General features: G+C 34.8%; 1 protein-coding gene across 3 annotated transcripts in view; it reads left to right on the top strand.

Moving 5' to 3' along the window:
* LOC149065512 (cytoplasmic dynein 2 intermediate chain 1-like) overlaps positions 1-14971 on the top strand; it is a 98372-nt gene extending 83401 nt beyond the window's left edge. Inside the window, exons 21-25 of one of the 3 annotated variants that reach the window (XM_089253637.1) lie at positions 4881-4926; positions 5493-5667; positions 7463-7535; positions 11494-11659; positions 14296-14971. In XM_089253637.1, coding sequence (XP_089109763.1) covers positions 4881-4926; positions 5493-5667; positions 7463-7535; positions 11494-11604 — 405 coding nt within the window. In that variant the 3' untranslated portion in view covers positions 11605-11659; positions 14296-14971. The remainder of the gene's footprint in view (positions 1-4880; positions 4927-5492; positions 5668-7462; positions 7536-11493; positions 11660-14295) is intronic. The other 2 variants (XM_089253639.1, XM_089253638.1) reach the window with 2 other exon arrangements.
* Positions 14972-19135: the final 4164 nt, after the last annotated feature.

Genomic DNA, 19135 nt, shown 5'->3' with positions numbered 1-19135 from the left:
TTTTTTTGAAAACACAGTGATTTTCACAAAACAAGGACATGACCCCTCATAAGAGTGGAACTGACAGAGCTACAGCCCGGGGCCTAATATGGTTTACATCTTTTTTTTTTTTTTTTTCATACAATAAATTTCATATAGACAAGGGGGAGGTCTGAAAAATTTAGCCGGGGACTTGAAAAAAACCCCATCCTAAGGAACTTGTTGCAAAATGTAGGGGGTGATGCCTGGGTGGGTCCATGCCCTAAAGAAGGCCCTAGTTTTATGGGTGGTTTTGTTGGATTCTCTCTCTCACTGCAAGTGTTAGTCACTAATATAAAATCTTTATTTCTCCACACCTTAATTTTTCTTCTCAGCTCTCCAAACCATCTGTCATGGCCCCTTTCTCCATTTTCTTCCGTGGCCCCCTTGAAGTATCCCAGTACCACAAGGGGGCCGTATGGCCCCCGGTTGAGAACCACTGATTTAGAATATCTCAAAAAGTTTTAGAGATATTTCACTGGATTTCTTTATTTTATAAGAAACATTTATTTTTTTCATACAGTACTTTTATTCAAACCCCACTTGTTTTGTGAAAATCACTGTGTTTTCAAAAAAAATGTCCCGCACGTAGCCAGTTGCCTTAAAAAAATACCAGTGACCTAGCGATGCTAACCCTGCAACCGTTTTTTATTTCAGTTACTTTTCCAGTTTTTATTAATTTCTAAAGTTTCTACAGACTTTTTGCCCACCCTGTATACATATATGGAAGAGTATATTACTTTGCCTGATAATCATCGAAGCATCACCAACGAATGAGGCAAATACCAGGAAATACTAAAACAAGGAGACCCATAAAAAATAGATTAAATGAACATGCTCACACACTGTGATAAAAGCAAGAATGCGAAAAATTTGCCATCACCGCTCACTGCTGGCAAGAGAGCCATAGATTTAAATTTCAGGAAGCAAGAGTTTTTCACAAAGTAAAGTCCACAGCGAATTCAGATTTCTACGAAGGTACATACATTCGAAAATGGTGCTGTGGTGGTAAAGTGGTCATTGTGACAGACTCGCATTGTGGGGACCCAGGTTCAAGCCCCATCATTGCCACAGTGTTGGTCGGCTGAAGTTGGTTTTCTGTGGTTCCCAACTTCAAGGCAGAAATGCGAGCCGATTTTCCCATTAAAAAGTCTCGTCGCAGAGAGCAACAGACCTACAAACAGTACAAATATTCAGGCATTACACTTCACTCACTTCCCTTCTGAGATATAGATGGCAGCACTGAAAAATCATGCACAACTCTAGATACGCACTCAGACTGTTAGGTACACATACTTACACTTCCGGCACAACTCACTAGGTAGTAAATTGCTCATGGCGATAGACCTGAGTTGTGTGCTCGACTTGAAAGAAAAGAAAGGGTCTTCAAAAATAAATTGGTAAATGATAATATAATCAACACTACTGATTGCAATACCATGGCTTAAATTTATTACGAGCAGGAATTTAAAGAAAATTCGAATATACCAATCGGATAGCTCCAGTTAGCAAGCAGCCAATAAGATTGTTGCAAATGATGTACACACAGGTGCTTCACTTCATTCTTGCCACTGCATTTGACGTACTTTGCCTAATAATACTCAAAACATCACCAACGAATGAGCAAATACCAGGAAATAAGGAGACATAAAAACTTGATTAAATGAACATGCTCACTGTGTTAAGAATCAGGGATATGAAAAATCAACCATTGCAGCCCACTGTTGGCAAGAGGGCCGTAGATTTAAATTTAAGGAAGCGAGAGTTTTTCACAGTCAAGTCCACAATGGATTATCAAGGCAGCTCACTGCAGGTCCGCAACTAGATATTTTGTCACCTGGGGCAAGCCGGCATTTTGGCGGAAATTTGCCAGATGGACAACAGCAGCTTATCTAAATGGCAATCTGAAAGAAGATGTTTACATGTCACAACCTGAAGGATTCCAAGAGCATGGAAAAGAACATCTCATTTACCATTTAAAAAAAAGTTTGTATGGTTTGAGACAATCAGGAAGAGAATGGAATAAATGCTTTATTTATTAAATAAAAAAACACCTTTTGGAAGTAGTGTGGACTATTATGCTCCAAGAGTGACCCGCCCCTTGTAATGTAGAAGAAGCAGTTAATGGGTGAATTTGGCGCCCCCTTCTTGTTCAGCACCCGGGCACCAGACCCGCCTGCTCTCCCCTAGTGGCGGCCCTGGCTCACGCTCCATAGAACTCCAGAGCAAAATGGGGTAGCTGAGAAAATGAATCAAATCTTGTTTGACATGACTAGATGCCTTCTTCTACACTCAAAAATCCCAAACAACTTGTGGACAGATGTCGTCACTACCGCCTGTTATTTGCAGAATAAATGTCTATCTTAAGCTATCCGGGGAAGTATACCCGAAGACCTTTGGACCAAAAGGTCTGTCAAAACTAGTCCTCTTAAAATTTTTGGTTGCAAAGCAAATGTGTGCTCAAATTGATAAAATTCAAGTGAAGGGAAGTTCGGAAAGTGCTCACAAGAGAATGCATTTTCATTGGATACTTCTGAAGGGGTCAAGGGATACAAGTTGTGGAATGCAGACAAAGACATTTTTTGTCAGTAGGAATGTGAGGTTTGATGAGACTGCTTTTCCATTCTGGAGGAGCCAAAGAGATTGACTATTAATTCACTTCTTTTTAATTGACAATCTAAATGACCAAGAAGTACAAGTGACACCTGAAACCTCTCTAAGGGATGTGTTACACGACTTGAAGCATACAGAGCAAATGGTTGGAAATTCAAAGCAATCTACAATCACTGCAAATCAACCTTCTGATGTTAGATGAAGCAAGAGACTAAGAAGACCTGCAAGTTTTTATGGGAATCCAGTATCATACAAAGCTGTCAATGTAGAGCAGTCTAATGCTGATATTTGGATTAAAAATCCCACCACCGTCGAAGAAGTGATGAAATCATCTGATGCAGAAATGTGGAAAGCAGCTATGAAGGAAGAGCTGAACAGTTTATACCACAACCAAACATGGGAACTGGTCCCTAAATCAGCTAATATCGAACCTATAGGATGCAAGTGGGTGTTTAAAAGGAAGTTGAATGCAGAAAGAGAAGTGACAAAGTTCAAGGCTCGTCTGGTCACAAACAAATACTCATAAGTTTTAGGCAGAGACTTTACAGAGACCTTTTCTCTCCAGTTGTAAAAGTAAAATCTTTAAGGATAAGCCTTTGCTGTAAAATTGGACATTGTATTTACTATCATCAAGACAAATCATTGTACACTGGCATCTACGTTGATGACATGCTTATTGTAGGAACCTCCAATACCATAACCCCTTTTAAACTATGGTCAAGGAAAGATTTGAAGCTAAGGATCTTGGTGAAGTAAATGCGATTTTGCCCATGAGGGTTCAGAGACAAGAAGATGGTTCAATAAAACTTGATCAAATGGCCTACACCAAAGAAATTTCAGACACTTTTGAAGCAACCCATGTTAAAGGAGCATCAACTCCTTTGTACCCGAGCATGAAACATTACAAGCTAATCAATGTAGATCAGTTAGTGTTGATAACCAAGCAGCCACGTGTATTGCAAAAACCAAACAACAACAGAGTACAGTATAAGCATATTGATACAAGGTACATGAATATAGAATGAAAAGATATTCATATTTTTTGAGCATGCAGTTTCAAAGGGCAATGTTGATGATATTTTAACTAAAAATATTTCAAAGAAAGTGCTATTTAACTTGAGGAAGCATATAGGTGTCCAACTCCTATAATATCATTGTCCTTTTAACGGTTATCAAACTTTTTTGTTTTGTATGAAACGCATCAATATTATATATATATATATATTTTTTTTTTTTTTTTTCATCATGTTTTGGCAAAGAGGAGTGTTACGATTTTAAAGTGAAGGTTTTATAATGGCTGGTTATTCCAAAAGCATGAGTATTTTCGTAGTTGACTGCCTGACAACATGTTTGATAGGATGGCTCCTGTAAATAAAACTGTGATGTTGAAGGATGTGCATTTCCTTGTATGAAGAGTGTCTTTCACTTATAATCGATATATCCGGTCCACTCACCCCATCGTATCTCAACAGTAACTGCAACTGTGATTGTAATTTTTACAAATGACAGGTTTTCCCCCAAATTTTTGCCTCAACCACATAATATTTATAAGTATTTGCATAAGACATTGGACCCCAACTTAAGCAGTTCTATCACTGGTTCCCCCTCTTATATCTCTTCCTTGAAACAGAATGGCGGGCCATGATCTGGTAAGTAGGTCCCACCTATGGCATAACTTTGGGATACTGCTGTATTTTGTGTGTACGTATAGCTAGCTCAAAATGTGTGAAAAGAATTGGAGAAAAATTGTCACAATCAGTGTGAATAAATTTTAATCCATTAAGTAAATCCTAAATAGATGGTATGCGAAGTATATCACAATTATTATGTTTTTTTAAAACAATAACACAGTTGAAATCAAGATAGTAATTAAAAAGTTAACATTGCAATGATTGCATTAGAGTTAAGTTGCAATGGTAGTATTAGAAGCCAAAAATGGTTTAAAAGACATTAAAAGAGTCATTGTGTTAAAAGATTTACATTGATACAGCATCAAGTCTACCTTCATCTTTAATGTTGTTATGGCATAGGAGGATAAGAAAACTAGGATTTTAGATAATGGAAAAAATTTCTGCAAATGTATAGAACTCAAAATGATTTCAAAGACTGTGTATAACATATGTCAACTGTGTAACAATATTTATATCATGGTAACTTATTTTGGTTGAGAAGGGTTTTACTTTTTGAACATATTTATCACACATTTGTATATCCAAAGATACATATTTCTTATCTTTTAACTTTTGTAGGTTGGTGGACGAAATGGCAATGTTATGCTGTTTGAGTTTCAAAGATGTATGTTTTTTTTCACATTAATTATCATCTAATCAAATTAACAAAGTCAACTGATTCAATCATATTACATATTTGTGAAAAGTCAAGTGCTAAGAGCAAAAGTTATTTTTGTATTTATCAAAGAGAGATAACTTTGTCAGTGTAAGTTTGACAGCTTCATCTTTCTGAATGATTGGACAGCTATGTGAAAAGATAGATTTAGAAAAAACAAACCAGAAGTGGTGTTTAAAACTAATTTCCATGAAAGATAAAATTTATTCTAATAAAAGAAAATTATTAGTGTTGTAATATGGTTTTTTATTTTTCAATTTTTTTTAAACTTTGCAAATGAACAATAAACACCACTCATCTCTTTTCTCCTCTTTCCTGCATGTTAACAAAGATACTAGTGTTAAAGATTCATTTCTTGGACATAAACTGTACATCATCCAAATTTGTTGCCAAAAAATCCATCAGTAAAGATGTTAAAAAAATCAGATTCATCATTGCAATAAACTAAAAATTTGATGATAAATTACCATTTATTAATCTTATAATTTATTATCAAAATTTCTGTTTTTATTCAGCTTCTCCTCTGAAGACAATATTTGAAGCTGCAAAAGGTGAACCAGTGATATGCCTGAAATGGTCTTGTACTCATCCGTCAGTGTTTTATGTTTTGGGTTATTCCAGTTTTCATATCTGGGATTTGAACAAAGATACATTGAAATCTCAATATAGCTACAGTTTTTCAGAACCAAAGTATATAATAATTTTGGTGTCTTTGTTACTGTTACAGAAAAACATTAATAATATTAATTTTTGCATTAAAAGTTAATTTTTTTTACTGTGGTGGCTAATTCAAATCTGCAGGGTTCGACTTTTAAGTTGAAGAATGCATATTCTTTTTTTGCTGACTTTCCCCAAAAATTTTTCATTGTTCATTTTTTGAGCATGAATGAGTTATTAGTCAGGGCGTTTTAACAACTATTTTAATATTTACCCCTAAGGCAATGTTTCTGAAATTCATAGATGTTTTTCTAAAGAGATGCTGGAATAGATTAGTGGTTCACACACACAGAAGTGACTACTAATATAGAAGGTTAACATAAGGAGCAGAGTATTTAATTTATTTAGAATGTTAGTAGTAAAAAAATATTTAGGAAAATTTGGCCAGGTGTAAGTCTTTTTATTGTTCCCCTACAATTTTTGTTCTGCCTCCAAACAAAAGCAGCTTATTTATTTTGATGGACCAAGGTGTTGTTCAGCATTCAAACATTTGTACAGATTTAAAAAAATATACAGACTTTTTGAACCCTTTAAGAGAAAATTGTATCCTGACTCAAGTGGTTATTGACTGTCCCACGTATTGCATAACTTTGGGGTATTGCTGTTTTAAGAGGAAGGATGTCAATTTTCCTGCTTGGAGAGTAGTATTACTTACTACTTGGAGCTTAGTATTAGTTACATTGAGTTTTATTTGACAAATGTTGGCCAAAGCTCATAGGGAGCATATATACACTCACACATAGATGGACATGGGGGCAAAAGAAGCCTTGGGGATTACTTTGATGAATGGTATATGCTATTGGGGGTGACACATCTGACTTCAAGATTAAATTGACATATTTTTAAGACATGGCATTTAATTCAAAGATTAATAATAATTATCATTATACAAGAGTAAGAAAGAAAATGAGACGAGCATACTTGGTATGAGCCAGTGTGAAAAAATATATGAATGTTGAAGCTCTTACAAATGCAAATTGTCAGTAACTTCTTTCAAAAATAACAAAATGAAATGTGTAAGAATAGGATTGTTTGTTAATGGTTGAAGACCTTCAAACCCCATGTGATCATAAATGAAAGCTCATATCCTCCAGCAATTTGTGTTGTATGTTGTATCACTTTTTATTTTTTTTTATCTCCATACTGTAAACATCTAAATCTCTATATTGTCAGGCTTTCAATCTGTGTATCAATGGAAAAAGTTATATGCCAAGTTTTAAACTGATAGTGTACATGTGAGCATAGAAAGTCAAAATCAGAATTCTCCTGATGTTAGCAACATTTCATTTTATTTAAGTGTTAGTGTTTTTTTAAATTCTTGAATAAAAATTATATGCAGTTTACATGAGGTTGCAGCCTGTAAATATCTGTTGTGTCTGTATGAAAATTTTGTTTTACTCTGCTTCTTTTTTCTGTGTCGCTTATTTACCAGAAATCACTATAGTTTTCTTTACCTTGAAAATCCTTACCATTTGGAAGAGCTGATAGAGTATGTATTATATAACAAAATTGTGGTTGAGTCAAGTATGAATATTTTGTTCTTTGTGAAGACATTTCAATTATTTAAATCCCTAAATTTGCATATTGAATTAATATTCTTTAATTCAAAGATTAAGATGAAAGAATCAAAGAATATACAAAGAATAACATTTTTTAAGATTCATATGCTTTATAATTTTTATAGCTATTTTTATAAGTTAAGAATTTTGATTATAAAACAGTTAAATTATATTTTTAATTATTTTTAAACTATATCTTATGCTTACAGGGTGGTATGGTTTGATGTTTACAGTATACAAACACAAAAGAGCAAATCAAGATATTATGTTCCTTCTCACATGGTATTCATGTAATTCTATTGTTAATAGTATTAGTTACACTATCTAACCAAAAGTCTGTGTCAATTTTGAAGTTTAGACATTTTCTTGAATTGCTAAAAAAACATTAGACAAATCATTCTGAAATTATGGTCGCGTAAAAACCCGCTGTTAGTACTCACAATTTCCAGCGAAAATTTTGTCAAGTGTATTTGGGGGGACCATCAAAAAATTAAGAAAAAAATGTTTTTGAACAATTCTATAGACTTGTAATATTCACAAAATATTTTACTAGTCCCTGTGCAATACTTGATGCATTTTTGTGAGAACAGCATGCATATTCACAAAGATATAAATGTTTTTTATAAAAATTCCCATATTCATTGCATGTTTTTTGGATAAAAGTGAAATTCTTTGTGAAGTGAGGAGAGGGAGGGGACTTATGGTGTATGTATATTGAGAAGGCTTCATCTATCAGTGGTTGCCTCAAGTTTGATGGGGAAAACTTTTTCTCCGCCAATACTTGGGATCAAACTCACAGACCTGAGCGAAGCAGTCAGTAAACGTGACCTATTCTGCAAGCAAGAGGGCGTGATAGACGAGCCCAAGTGGAACATGAAACACCCTACCAACCCTGTCTTATCTTGAACTATTTTTGAGTTGTGGGGGGGGGGGATATTTGATTATGGAAGAAAAATGTGTCATGACTAAAAAAACTCAAAGTTGTAAAGTTTCCAACTTTGAGTTTTTTCAAAGTTTTTTTAAAGTTTCTGCAAGACCTACGTGCAAACTTAGCTCATATTAAAGAGCAGAAAAAAAATTCTTTAATGTGACACCAATTTCATCAGAATATTCAGATTTAATGGTGAGCTTTTAGGGGCCATTCAAGTATTACCTCAGCAGTTTTTTTCATTTTTTACCCCCTTCCCCCCAACAGAAAGTCAGCAAAATTCTGACCCCCCCCCCCCCCGTCCGCAAAATTTCGTGAGCTCTGCCTCTTAACCCATATTAGAATCAGAGACATATGCAAGGTAGGGAGTCATGAGCACCTATTCCCCCTAGACCAGTGATTCCCAACATTGGTGTTAATACCCCCTTGGGGGGCGATGGAATGATCCGGTGGCGGTAGAAGCTACAGGTTTAACATAGGATCCTATGGGTTAGATTGCGTTGGAGGCAGTGGGAGAAAAACATTTCTGAAGGGGGCGATGGGACAAAAAAGTTTGGGAAACTATGCCCTAGGCGATGAAAAAAATATTTAGAAGAAATTAAAATATTGAGACCTTTCTTGTTATTATAACCAATTTCTGTTAATTTCAATACTAGTTGAATGCTAAGAACTCAAAATTTCTTTTTAAGAGATTGATTGCGACTTACCCCCTAAGCCTTTTGTGCCCCCTACAAAGACTGATCCTGCGTATGCCCTTGGAGAATATGCATAGGGAGTCTGACCACCACCGTCTGACACTGCTGTAGTGAACTTTGCTATGCACAAGGATTATTTTTCACATGATTATATAAACTGAACACACTATATTTTTTAGCTTATCTTCTAAGTTTATTAATTACTGATTTAAGTTGAGAATTAATTAAAGGAGTGGTATAGATTGACATTGCCAGTTAGTGTGAAGTACCGAGTGAGCTCTCGTTTTCATCATGATTTTTCTGAATTCCAGAGATGTAGATCAGTTAATGGCAAGATGGTTGCTTAAAAACAAGGATTTGAGTAATTTGGAGTAATTCCTTTTTATTTAGCTATAATGCATGAGCTAGAATGAAGAGCATGTATCCACTGATGTACAGGTGTCCAGCAAACCCCTCAAGAACAATGCATGTGAGAATGTATCAATAGTGGGGGGAATGTTAGTTCAGGTGCCCATGAACTAGGGAAAGATTTTTCTTGTTTTTGGCATTCTCAGTAAAGATGCTATTAAGAATATTTCATTAAAAAAAAAATTGAGAGCAATTAAAAAAACCACTTATCTCGCAAATCCAATAATGTGCAAAAAATCTGGTGACAAAATCAAACTAGAGAGTAACACAGCAGAATATGATCCAAAAATAAAAATCATGCAAGTAAAACTCACGAGAACGAAGAATACACAAAGAAAGGAATTACTATTTACTATATTATTTAGGAAGGAAGTGCTATAAACTTAATGAAAATGAAAGAATTTAAAATAAAGGAAATATATAGTGAAATAAGGCCTATAGCTCATTTGACATTAACTGTGAGTTTTATAAAGTCCCAAATTTTGAACATTCAAATTCAAATAATTATGACTAAAAAATTTAAAAAATTTCTCAGATGGTAACCATGAAATTCCTTTCCACTACGCTCTTTGATAATCGTTAAACTGTTGTATTATTAAATTGCAGCCTGGACTCAATCATGCAGCCAGAACCAGACCCACCTGCAGCACTCCTCCTAGTTTAAGTGTTCATGACAGCTGATTATTGAATTTTTCTTCAAATAATGTCTTTTCTCTTTGTATTTCTTTTTGAGTCTCATCTTTAATCCATATTTTTCAGTACATTGAGTGATACCTCGGCTTTTTTTTTTCTTTTCAAACCGAGCACAACTCAGGTCTATTGCCATAGGCAATTTACTACCTAGTGAGTTGTGCCGGAATTGTAAGTGTGTGTATCTAACAGCCTGAGTGTGTATCTAATGTTGTGTATGATTTTTCAGTGCTGCCATCTATATCTCAGAAGTGAAGTGAGTGACATGTAGTGAATGAATATTTTTACTTTTTGTAGGCCTGTTGCTCTCTGTGGCGAGACTTTTCAACGGGGAGATCGGCTCGCATTTGCTCCTTGAAGTTGGGAACCACAGAAAACCAACTTCAGCCGACCACCACTGTGGCGATGGCGGGGCTCGAACCCGGGTCCCCGCGATGCGAGTTCGTCACTATGACCACTCGGCTACCACAGCGGCTGATACCTCGGCCAATAAATGCAGTAGTTTAAGAATTTTTCAGCTAACAGACTTTTTTCATGATTTTTCTTCCTCTCCTAATGAATACAGATTCGGCTGACTAAGATTTTTATTGATGTGGATGCACATGCTAACATTAAACAGCTGCATCGTGAGCTGAATTTTCATGCCAATCATCATCAGAATTACTGTCACTCAAGCCTAATTACCTCATGTCCACCTTGTAATCATTTTCTAGATGTACCTTCACGTCTCTTTCTGAAAGTTTTTGAACTGTTTCATGTAAAATGAAAGATTCAGCTAATAGAAAATGCATTCAGAGCTGCATTCTTTTGGTGCAAAACTCTTAGCATCAAACTGAATAGTCTAGGTGTCCGAGGAACCCATATCTTTTCCAACTACGTGTATCGGACAGAAATGAGCTGACCAAATCGCAAATGGATGGGGACACCCACAAACTCGATTAGGTTATATACATAGTGTGAAATAAAAAGATCTTTTCAATACCCTATCTTCCTGTTAATTCTCATCTATCCAATTTTAAAGCTGATTCTTTTAGCCTTTTTTTATACTGCTCCTTGGTGTTTAAAAAACAATTTATTTTTAAATTTTGAGCAGTATCTGGAACAAACTAAATAATTTTCCATAGAATCCTATGGTAAATCATGTTTCAGCTAACGAATGTGATTCCAGGAGGAATTAGCTTTGTTAGCTGATTATTTTATTATATGTTAATTAATGATATATGTTATATCATTATATATCAATGATATATGTTATATCAATATATATCAATGATATATGTTATATCAATATATATCAATGATATATGTTATATCAATATATATCAATGATATATGTTATTTTATTAAATAAAATAACATATATCATTGTATATGTTATTTATTTAATTTTGATTCACAAATAGGATTTCAAAAATTTATATTTCAATTATATATACTACATTCTATATTTTGCTTTATTTAACTAGGTAGTGTAGTACTAAATAATTCTGAATGTCATGCTTTTGTTAATTTTATTCAGGCTTTTGCTAAAACTAATGGGGAAATTGAAATACATGTAATGAACTCAACTTTTGATAAAATATCTGAACAGGAGTACTATGAAGAATTAGAAATGCTGAAGTCATTATGATCATGATGAAATTCTGTAAAATTAATTCATCTGTAGAGCAACAAAATTTTATGAAGTAAGTGAAGAGCAAGTGAAACTATTTTTATGTTGCTAAATTTTTGTCTCATGATTGCATGCTTGATTTTATGTGTGAAGTGGTTGTCTAGATTCAAATATAGTGATACCTAGGTTTACTTGTCAGCAATGTGCTCTAAGACATAAGTCAAGTTAAATTTTTTCACTGGTTATGTCTCTCCCTCTTGAGGAGCAGGGAGTAAAATATTCTTTGTATGTATTCAAATTTTCTATGTTATTCTTGAGTGGAAACATTTTAATTTTAAAAACGTGATGTCAAAATCCTTCGAGACTTGCTCAAAGTGTGTTTCTAATTAGAAAAAAAAATTTATAGGAAGAGATGATGATGTAAATACAGGTCGACGTAAATTGAGAATATCCAAGTTGTGTGGGAATTACTGTACGTGCTTCAGTATATGTAAAAAAGAAAAAGTATATCAAGATAACTTAAATCAGTCATTATGCTCATTAGATATTACATCAATTATCAACATATTATTACAAATATAAATAATTCCTAAATGTCTATCAAAAATTGCCTGTGCAGAGAAAATAAACATGTTTCACTGTTGGAAAGAAATTCAATCATGAACAAATGTGATTTATATTTAAATTTTTGTATTGAAATATAAACTAAATGCAAATTATAAAGCCCAATTTTTCCAATTTTATCAAACTGGAAATATTGGGAACTGTACCATAATGAAATGCAAAATAATATTGCCCCCCCCCCTCCCAGAATTTTTTGTGATGAGCCGCCAATGTCATGCCTAGAAGAAGTTAAAAACAGCAGTGATAACTGGCAAATCAGTCTCAGAAAAGGCCAGGATTTGTAAGCCAAAGACATTGAGTAGTCATCAGAGATGGATTACTTTTTAGCATTATAAGTAATCAACTATAAAACTTTTTTCCATGGAACTTTTATCATTGAAACATAATTTTTTTTATCATTCAAACAAACTTTTAGCAAATAAATTTTTTAGTAAGTCTGAATTTTTATTAGTAACAAATACTTGCAAAATGACAGATTTCATACGAAATACAATAGTTGCCTGAAAGAAAATAAAATTAAAATACATTTATGTAATTGAATGTCTGCAGAACATGTGTTTCTTCATTTACTGCATTATTCATCATTTTTGTTACACATTCATTCATCGTTTTTGTCAATCATTTTATACACATAATAGATGGAGGGAAACATAACAACAACATTGATAAGCTTGATTTGTTTCATTTTTTCACATCATGGTTGTGTCCCGAGAAACTTAGATGCTTTGAGTAGCTAATACATTAAATAGATATGTAGCTTTGAGCTGATTCTGATCAACAATGAAAATATGAGATTATTTTAATGAATATATAGGGGACCAGTGACCGAGAATTTTTTGTAACAAAATAGAAAATGTAAATTTTTTTTACGATCCCCAGTCCTTTAACTTCTAATCAGAAAGTTGTTGCCTTGTCTCTCCTGAGACAAAAAAAAAAGTTCCAGATATTTGAATTCAAAAATTGAAGAAAAATTGGAAAGCAAAATCAATATTTTGAGATTCAGGCTGCAGCACAGAACCTGTGATAGAAAGCTGCTTGATGGCATTACTCGTAAGAATTACAATTCATATTATCCCACCACATAATTTTTTTCACTTCACACTAGAGATATTTCTGATTTTATATATTATTGCGTTAAGATTCCCCTTTGCTTAAATTTTTTTACATATACTTACTTAAATACTTAATTTTTTTTTGAGTAAGATCAAATGCCAATATTTCTTAAATATCAAATATTTTCCAGTCATTCTAAACCTGAACATTCTTTTCTGTTGAACAGGGTAAACAAGAAGTCCTGGACAAATTTTAAAAATCAATTACAAATGGAAAAATTGGTGGTGGTGTGCACTAAAAATCACATGGCCTACAGTTTATTTTGATAAATTTAATAAAAAGTTCGAATTTCACTCACAGGTGTCACTGTAAAACAAAAAACTTGACTTAACACATAAAATGAAACACAAACAGTGCATAATTAATGTTCATGACAATTTGTGTTACATAAAACTATCATATTTCAATATGAGCGTCCTGTTTAGCTCAGGCTACATCTAAATGGGTGAAAGAGTATATATGGTAGTTTCATGCAATGGAAATTGTCATAAACATTAATTATGCAATTTCAGTGCAAACAAACTGCACATTTTTATGTCAATTGGTTGGTTTGCTATTGATTTTTAAAGTGTTTCCAGTTAACAAATAAACCTTATTTTTCTAACAGACTTAATCATCCTCAAAAATTAAACCCCCCATATTTATTCTACCAACTGTTTTAAATTTAGTCTTTCCTATAAAACCATAGTTGATTGGAATAATCTCCCAATCACTATTGTCAACTCTCCTACAATTGGTGAATTTTTAAGCAATGTGTGTATCAATATTTATATTTGTATTATCACCAAGATAAACACATTCTCTGATATAAGCTATGGCCAAGAATATTGTATAAACAAACAAATAACGAAAGAAGGAAATATATGAATTTCAAAATGACTTTCAGGAACTATTTACAAAAAATAATTACTATTTGTGAATTTTGATTAAACAAAAAAGTGACTTGAATGTAAATTTTTCCTTTCATTTCAGAAATTTGTTTTATGTTGCAGACAGGGATGACTGAGAACATTTTATTATTTCACCGTGTCAGTTAAACTCTGGGCTGTAAGATAAGCTATAATTGTACAGAATAAGCAGTAGAGCATATGTGTTTTATGTTTGGTATATAGTGAAATTTCTATACACTATTATAATTTTCAAGAGTCCAAAAAAATTATTACTTATCATTATAGATGTAATAAAAGTTTAATGTACATTATCCTGTGAAATAGCCCGGACTAAAGAATAATATTGTTCTATGGAAGTTTCACTGTGTATAGAAGTTCCTGTATTAGAGTCAGCGTTCTATTAATTATTCACTTAGTTTTAACCCTTTAGCTGCAGAAATAATCTGAATTATGCCTTTCTGTATATGCAGGAGAATTTTTTTTTCCTGTTTTATCCCTGTATTGTTAATCATCATAAAGATAATAAGCAAGCCCTTACACTCAATATCTATGATGGAGGCAGTTTAAGGGTTAAAAACTAATGTTCTACCAAGTTATACTTGTTTTCTGATTGTTTTTATTTTTTGGTTTAACAATGCAGAACTGAGAAAAATTACTGTGAGTGTGCTGTGATATATTTTTATATAGTAGTTATCTTCTGTGTGAAAGATATACATTCTATTTTTATGTGGAAATAAAGATAATATTTGCGTTCACATAATTCTTTTTTAAATTCATAAAATTCACTAAAAAAGCATTAAAAAAATCATTTTTGTGTGGTAATATAAAATAGAGTTGGAGAATATGGGCCTCAAAATGAAGAAAACTAATCTGAATTGGTTAAAAATAAGATTTAATGAGTCTAGGACAATGAAAAATAAAAATTTCATCGTTTGTTTTTGTAGTTCAGGATGTGGTGGCATCATAGTCCATTTACAAAAGTCACTACTGCAATCTTCCTATTCTGCTAAAAAACAGTCAAGGTGGGCTCACAGATAACGACACAATATTTCTATATAGACCTTTCCTCTTTTATCTCACTAAACTTTTCATCTTGAAGAGATATTATAGCCCAACTTAGATAATATTTATAGTATCCCAAGCATGCTAATTACTACTAAAATTGCTGAATGGTGTGGAAATAAAGGGTTGCTACAAATCTCACTAAACGAAAATGTATTTCTCTCACGAAAAAAATAAATAATATGCTGACCATATATATTATTGAGAATAATTCAGTTAACTGGGATCTTAAATAGTAATCTAAAATAAGAACATTGTGCCATTGTCATCAAAAACAAGTAGGTACGTTCCCCAATCGTGATTAAAATTCCAAAAAATTGTGGACAAAAATGTTAAACCTGACATATGAGAGATGAATATTTATAATTTTTGCCATAATTACCATAATATAATTTGTATTATTAAAACACTGTATTCCTACATAAGATATCACAAATTCAAATAAATATTGCTGAAAAAACGGGATAAATGTATAACGTAATATAAATATCGGAACAACGAAAATTACAGGAATTATCTAGGGCTGTGTCATGACACAGTTGCTAGGTTAAAGGCATAGAATACATCAGTGGACAAAATTGTGAATGAAATGAAAGAAATACACAGCACAAATAAAGAATTTGATTTCACACATATAATAAATACAAATGCACCATTCCGTAAGTGTGATCATATCTTGAATAACAACAGATTGAATTGCAATCAGATCCTGAATTAACATTCAGATATCGGCACATAAGGATGAATCTCACTATGCCATGTCACTGATACCAGTGTCAAACAATTCTATATAGTATCACCAATTTATCATCACAGGCTCGCATTTGATAGGAGACTTTTTTTTAATGGCTAGCCACTGCTGAGAACACCCACAGCCCAAACCCCAATTAAACTGCTGAGGACTAAATCCTCATCTCCCGCACTTAAGCCCCTGCTGAGAACAACCTCATAGAGCCCCTGGGATCATACACTATTTAGAAAGAGCAGCCACAGCCCCAGACTTGAAGTAAGTGACAGTGTCGTCTTAACGCATGGGCTCACCCGGGCACGGCCCGTGGGCCTCAAGAGAAGAGGGGCCCCACAAAAATGAGATCTGGTTGAAATTTTCTAGAATTAACCAGGTGGGGACTCAGAAAAATCACTTGGCCCGGGGGCCCATGATCATGGCCCCCACAAGGGGTGGACTGACAAGGCTCCAGCCCTGGGGCCCGGGACAATTTTCAGAATTTTTTGCTTTTTCACGCTATAAATTCAACATAAAGGGGCCCGCAAAAGATCCCAGCCTAGGATGTGGGGACCATGCCCATGACGCTGAGGCGAAAATGCAGCACTCTATGACTCCATAATTTTTAATATTTAGAAGGTTTTTTTTTTATTCAAACTAAGAACATAAATTTCATTAATAAAAAAATTAATTAAATAGTTGTAAATTGTTAAAAACGTTAAAAATTATTTGTTGAATAACACGACCAGCGCTAGTACAAAAACAAAAATCAAGTGAGTGAAAAATACAGGATTAGTTCTCTTATATACTTTGCAACCACACTGTAAAAATTAGCATATTGGCAAAAGAACCGAATCCAAAAAAATGAAGTCAGTCTGCATGACGTCATAATCCTTTTCTAACAAACAGTCTCACGCATCGCAATCTTTCTTCAGATCGGTACGCCACAGAACTCCCCGCCAGTTCCCCGAACGATGTCAATCGACTTGTAATCGCCGTGGAAAACGCACGCGTCGACCAAATCTGGTATAGACCTCTGACGGAGGCTCCCGAAGATGCACCGAGGACGGCAGTGGCTGTTCTTCAGATACGAAGTATGCCGGCTTGAGCCGGTCAACCGACACGTTGACATGTCGACCATTGAAATTCAACTTGAAAAACTTATCACTTGTGAAGAACAGGAAAGGGTCCCTGATATGGCTGCTCCAGAGGCTTACGCACGGAGTCTTTTCTTACGAAAACGTGCGTGCACACGTTGATTTGGGGATGCACAAACACTTTTGGAACACAATGTTGTGAAGTAGACACTGGTCGTAACCTCCGCATCTTCCCCCTCAAATCACTGACGAAATCCGACGCAGGAACAGTTGAACTAGATGAATCTCTAAAGAACTGGCCAGGCAATACCAGAGTTGCACCATACACCATTTCGGCTGACGAGGCGCCTATGTCTTCTTTTAGTGACGACGACCGGATTCCAAGCAATACTGTCGGAAGGGCGTCATACCAATTGACTTTGGTGTGGCACATAATAGCGGCCTTGAGTTGACGATGCATGCGCTCAACTAGACCATTGGCACATGGATGATATGCTGTAGTTCTAGAACGCTGTGATCCAAGGAACTTTGAGAGGTTTTGCATGAGATTGCTCTCAAAATTTGTTCCTCTGTCCGTAGTGATAATTTCCGGCACTCCAAATCTGGATACCCATCCGGCGTAGAAAGAAGAGGCTATGGTTTCAGCTCGCTGGTCTTTCATAGGCCAAGCCTCCGGCCACCTTGTGAACCTGCCAACACAAGTCAGAACGTACGTATGTTCTCGCGAAGGCGGAAGTGGTCCAACAACATCCAGATGTACGTGTGAAAATCGAGCATTTGGAGATAGGAAGTTTCCCAACGGAGTTCTCACATGCCGTTGCACTTTAGAACGTTGGCAGCTAAGGCAGCTTTTAGTCCACTCTCTACAATCTTTTCTCAAAGATTTCCAAACGAATCGACGTCTAATGAGTTCTGTAGTAGCTTTGACGCCAGGATGACACAAATTATGTAGACTGTCAAAGACTTGTCTACGGAAAGGTTCTGGAACATACGGTCTCAGGTTTTCCGTTGAATCATCGACGTACAACGGCGTCGTTGCGAAACCAGTCATGGGTTTCAATCTCAAACCCGAATCCGATTCGAGCAAAGACTGAAATTCACCGTCAGATTTCTGTGCGAGAGCCATCTCATCGTAGGAAATGTTAGTAGGGACATTAATTTCTGATACTCTGGAAAATGCGTCAGCAACAACGTTATGTTCACCTGCTATATACCGGATATCGGTAGTAAACTGTCCTATGTATTCCAAATGGCGAATTTGTCGCGGGGAACACTTATCTGATTTCTGGACAAACGCGAACGAGATAGGCTTATGATCACAAAATATAATGAACTGTTGGCCTTCAAGCATGTGTTTGAAGTGTCTTATGGCTGAATATATAGCCAACAGTTCTCGATCATAAACATAGTTACGCTCTGCTGACGTCATTTTTCGTGAAAAAAATCCTAGGGGTTGTATAGAACCCTCGACGCTTTGTTGTAACACCGCGCCGAGTGAAATACTCGAAGCGTCGGTAACCAAACTCAATTGAGCACCAGGAACCGGGTGTGCAAGAAGTGTGTTCTCAGCCAATACGTTTTTTGCATTCTCAAAAACCGATTTGGTTTACTCTGACAATGGAATTTCGGATTTATCTTTTTTTTTTTTTTGGTTTCCTCCTCTGACCATGGAATTTCGGATTTATCTTTTTTCTTTTTGCCTGCGACTAAGTCGTATAATGTTGCCTGAATTTCCGCAGCGTTCTTGATAAATCTATGGTAATAATTAACCATCGCAAGAAATCGACGAAGTTCGCTAACTATTTTAGGTAATGGAAATTCTTTTAAAGCTTGAATTTTCCTATGAGTTCGGGAAAGTCCTTTAGCAGTTACTAGAAATCCAAGGAATTCTATCTCCTTCTTTTCGAACTGACATTTTTCTATTTTAATAACCAATTCAAATTCATCTAACCTTTTCAGGACATTTTTTATATCCTGTTTGTGGGGCTCCTCATCTTTTGACTATCAACAAATCGTCCAGATAGGGTATGACGTAATCA

Source organism: Pholcus phalangioides, unplaced genomic scaffold (assembly GCF_987345545.1).
Source record: "Pholcus phalangioides strain wild (caught in Gottingen) unplaced genomic scaffold, Ppha-v1.0 ptg000039l_1, whole genome shotgun sequence".
Taxonomy (NCBI): domain Eukaryota; kingdom Metazoa; phylum Arthropoda; class Arachnida; order Araneae; family Pholcidae; genus Pholcus; species Pholcus phalangioides.
Note: the sequence above shows the minus strand (reverse complement) of the source record. Positions and strands in the feature narration are given on the sequence as shown.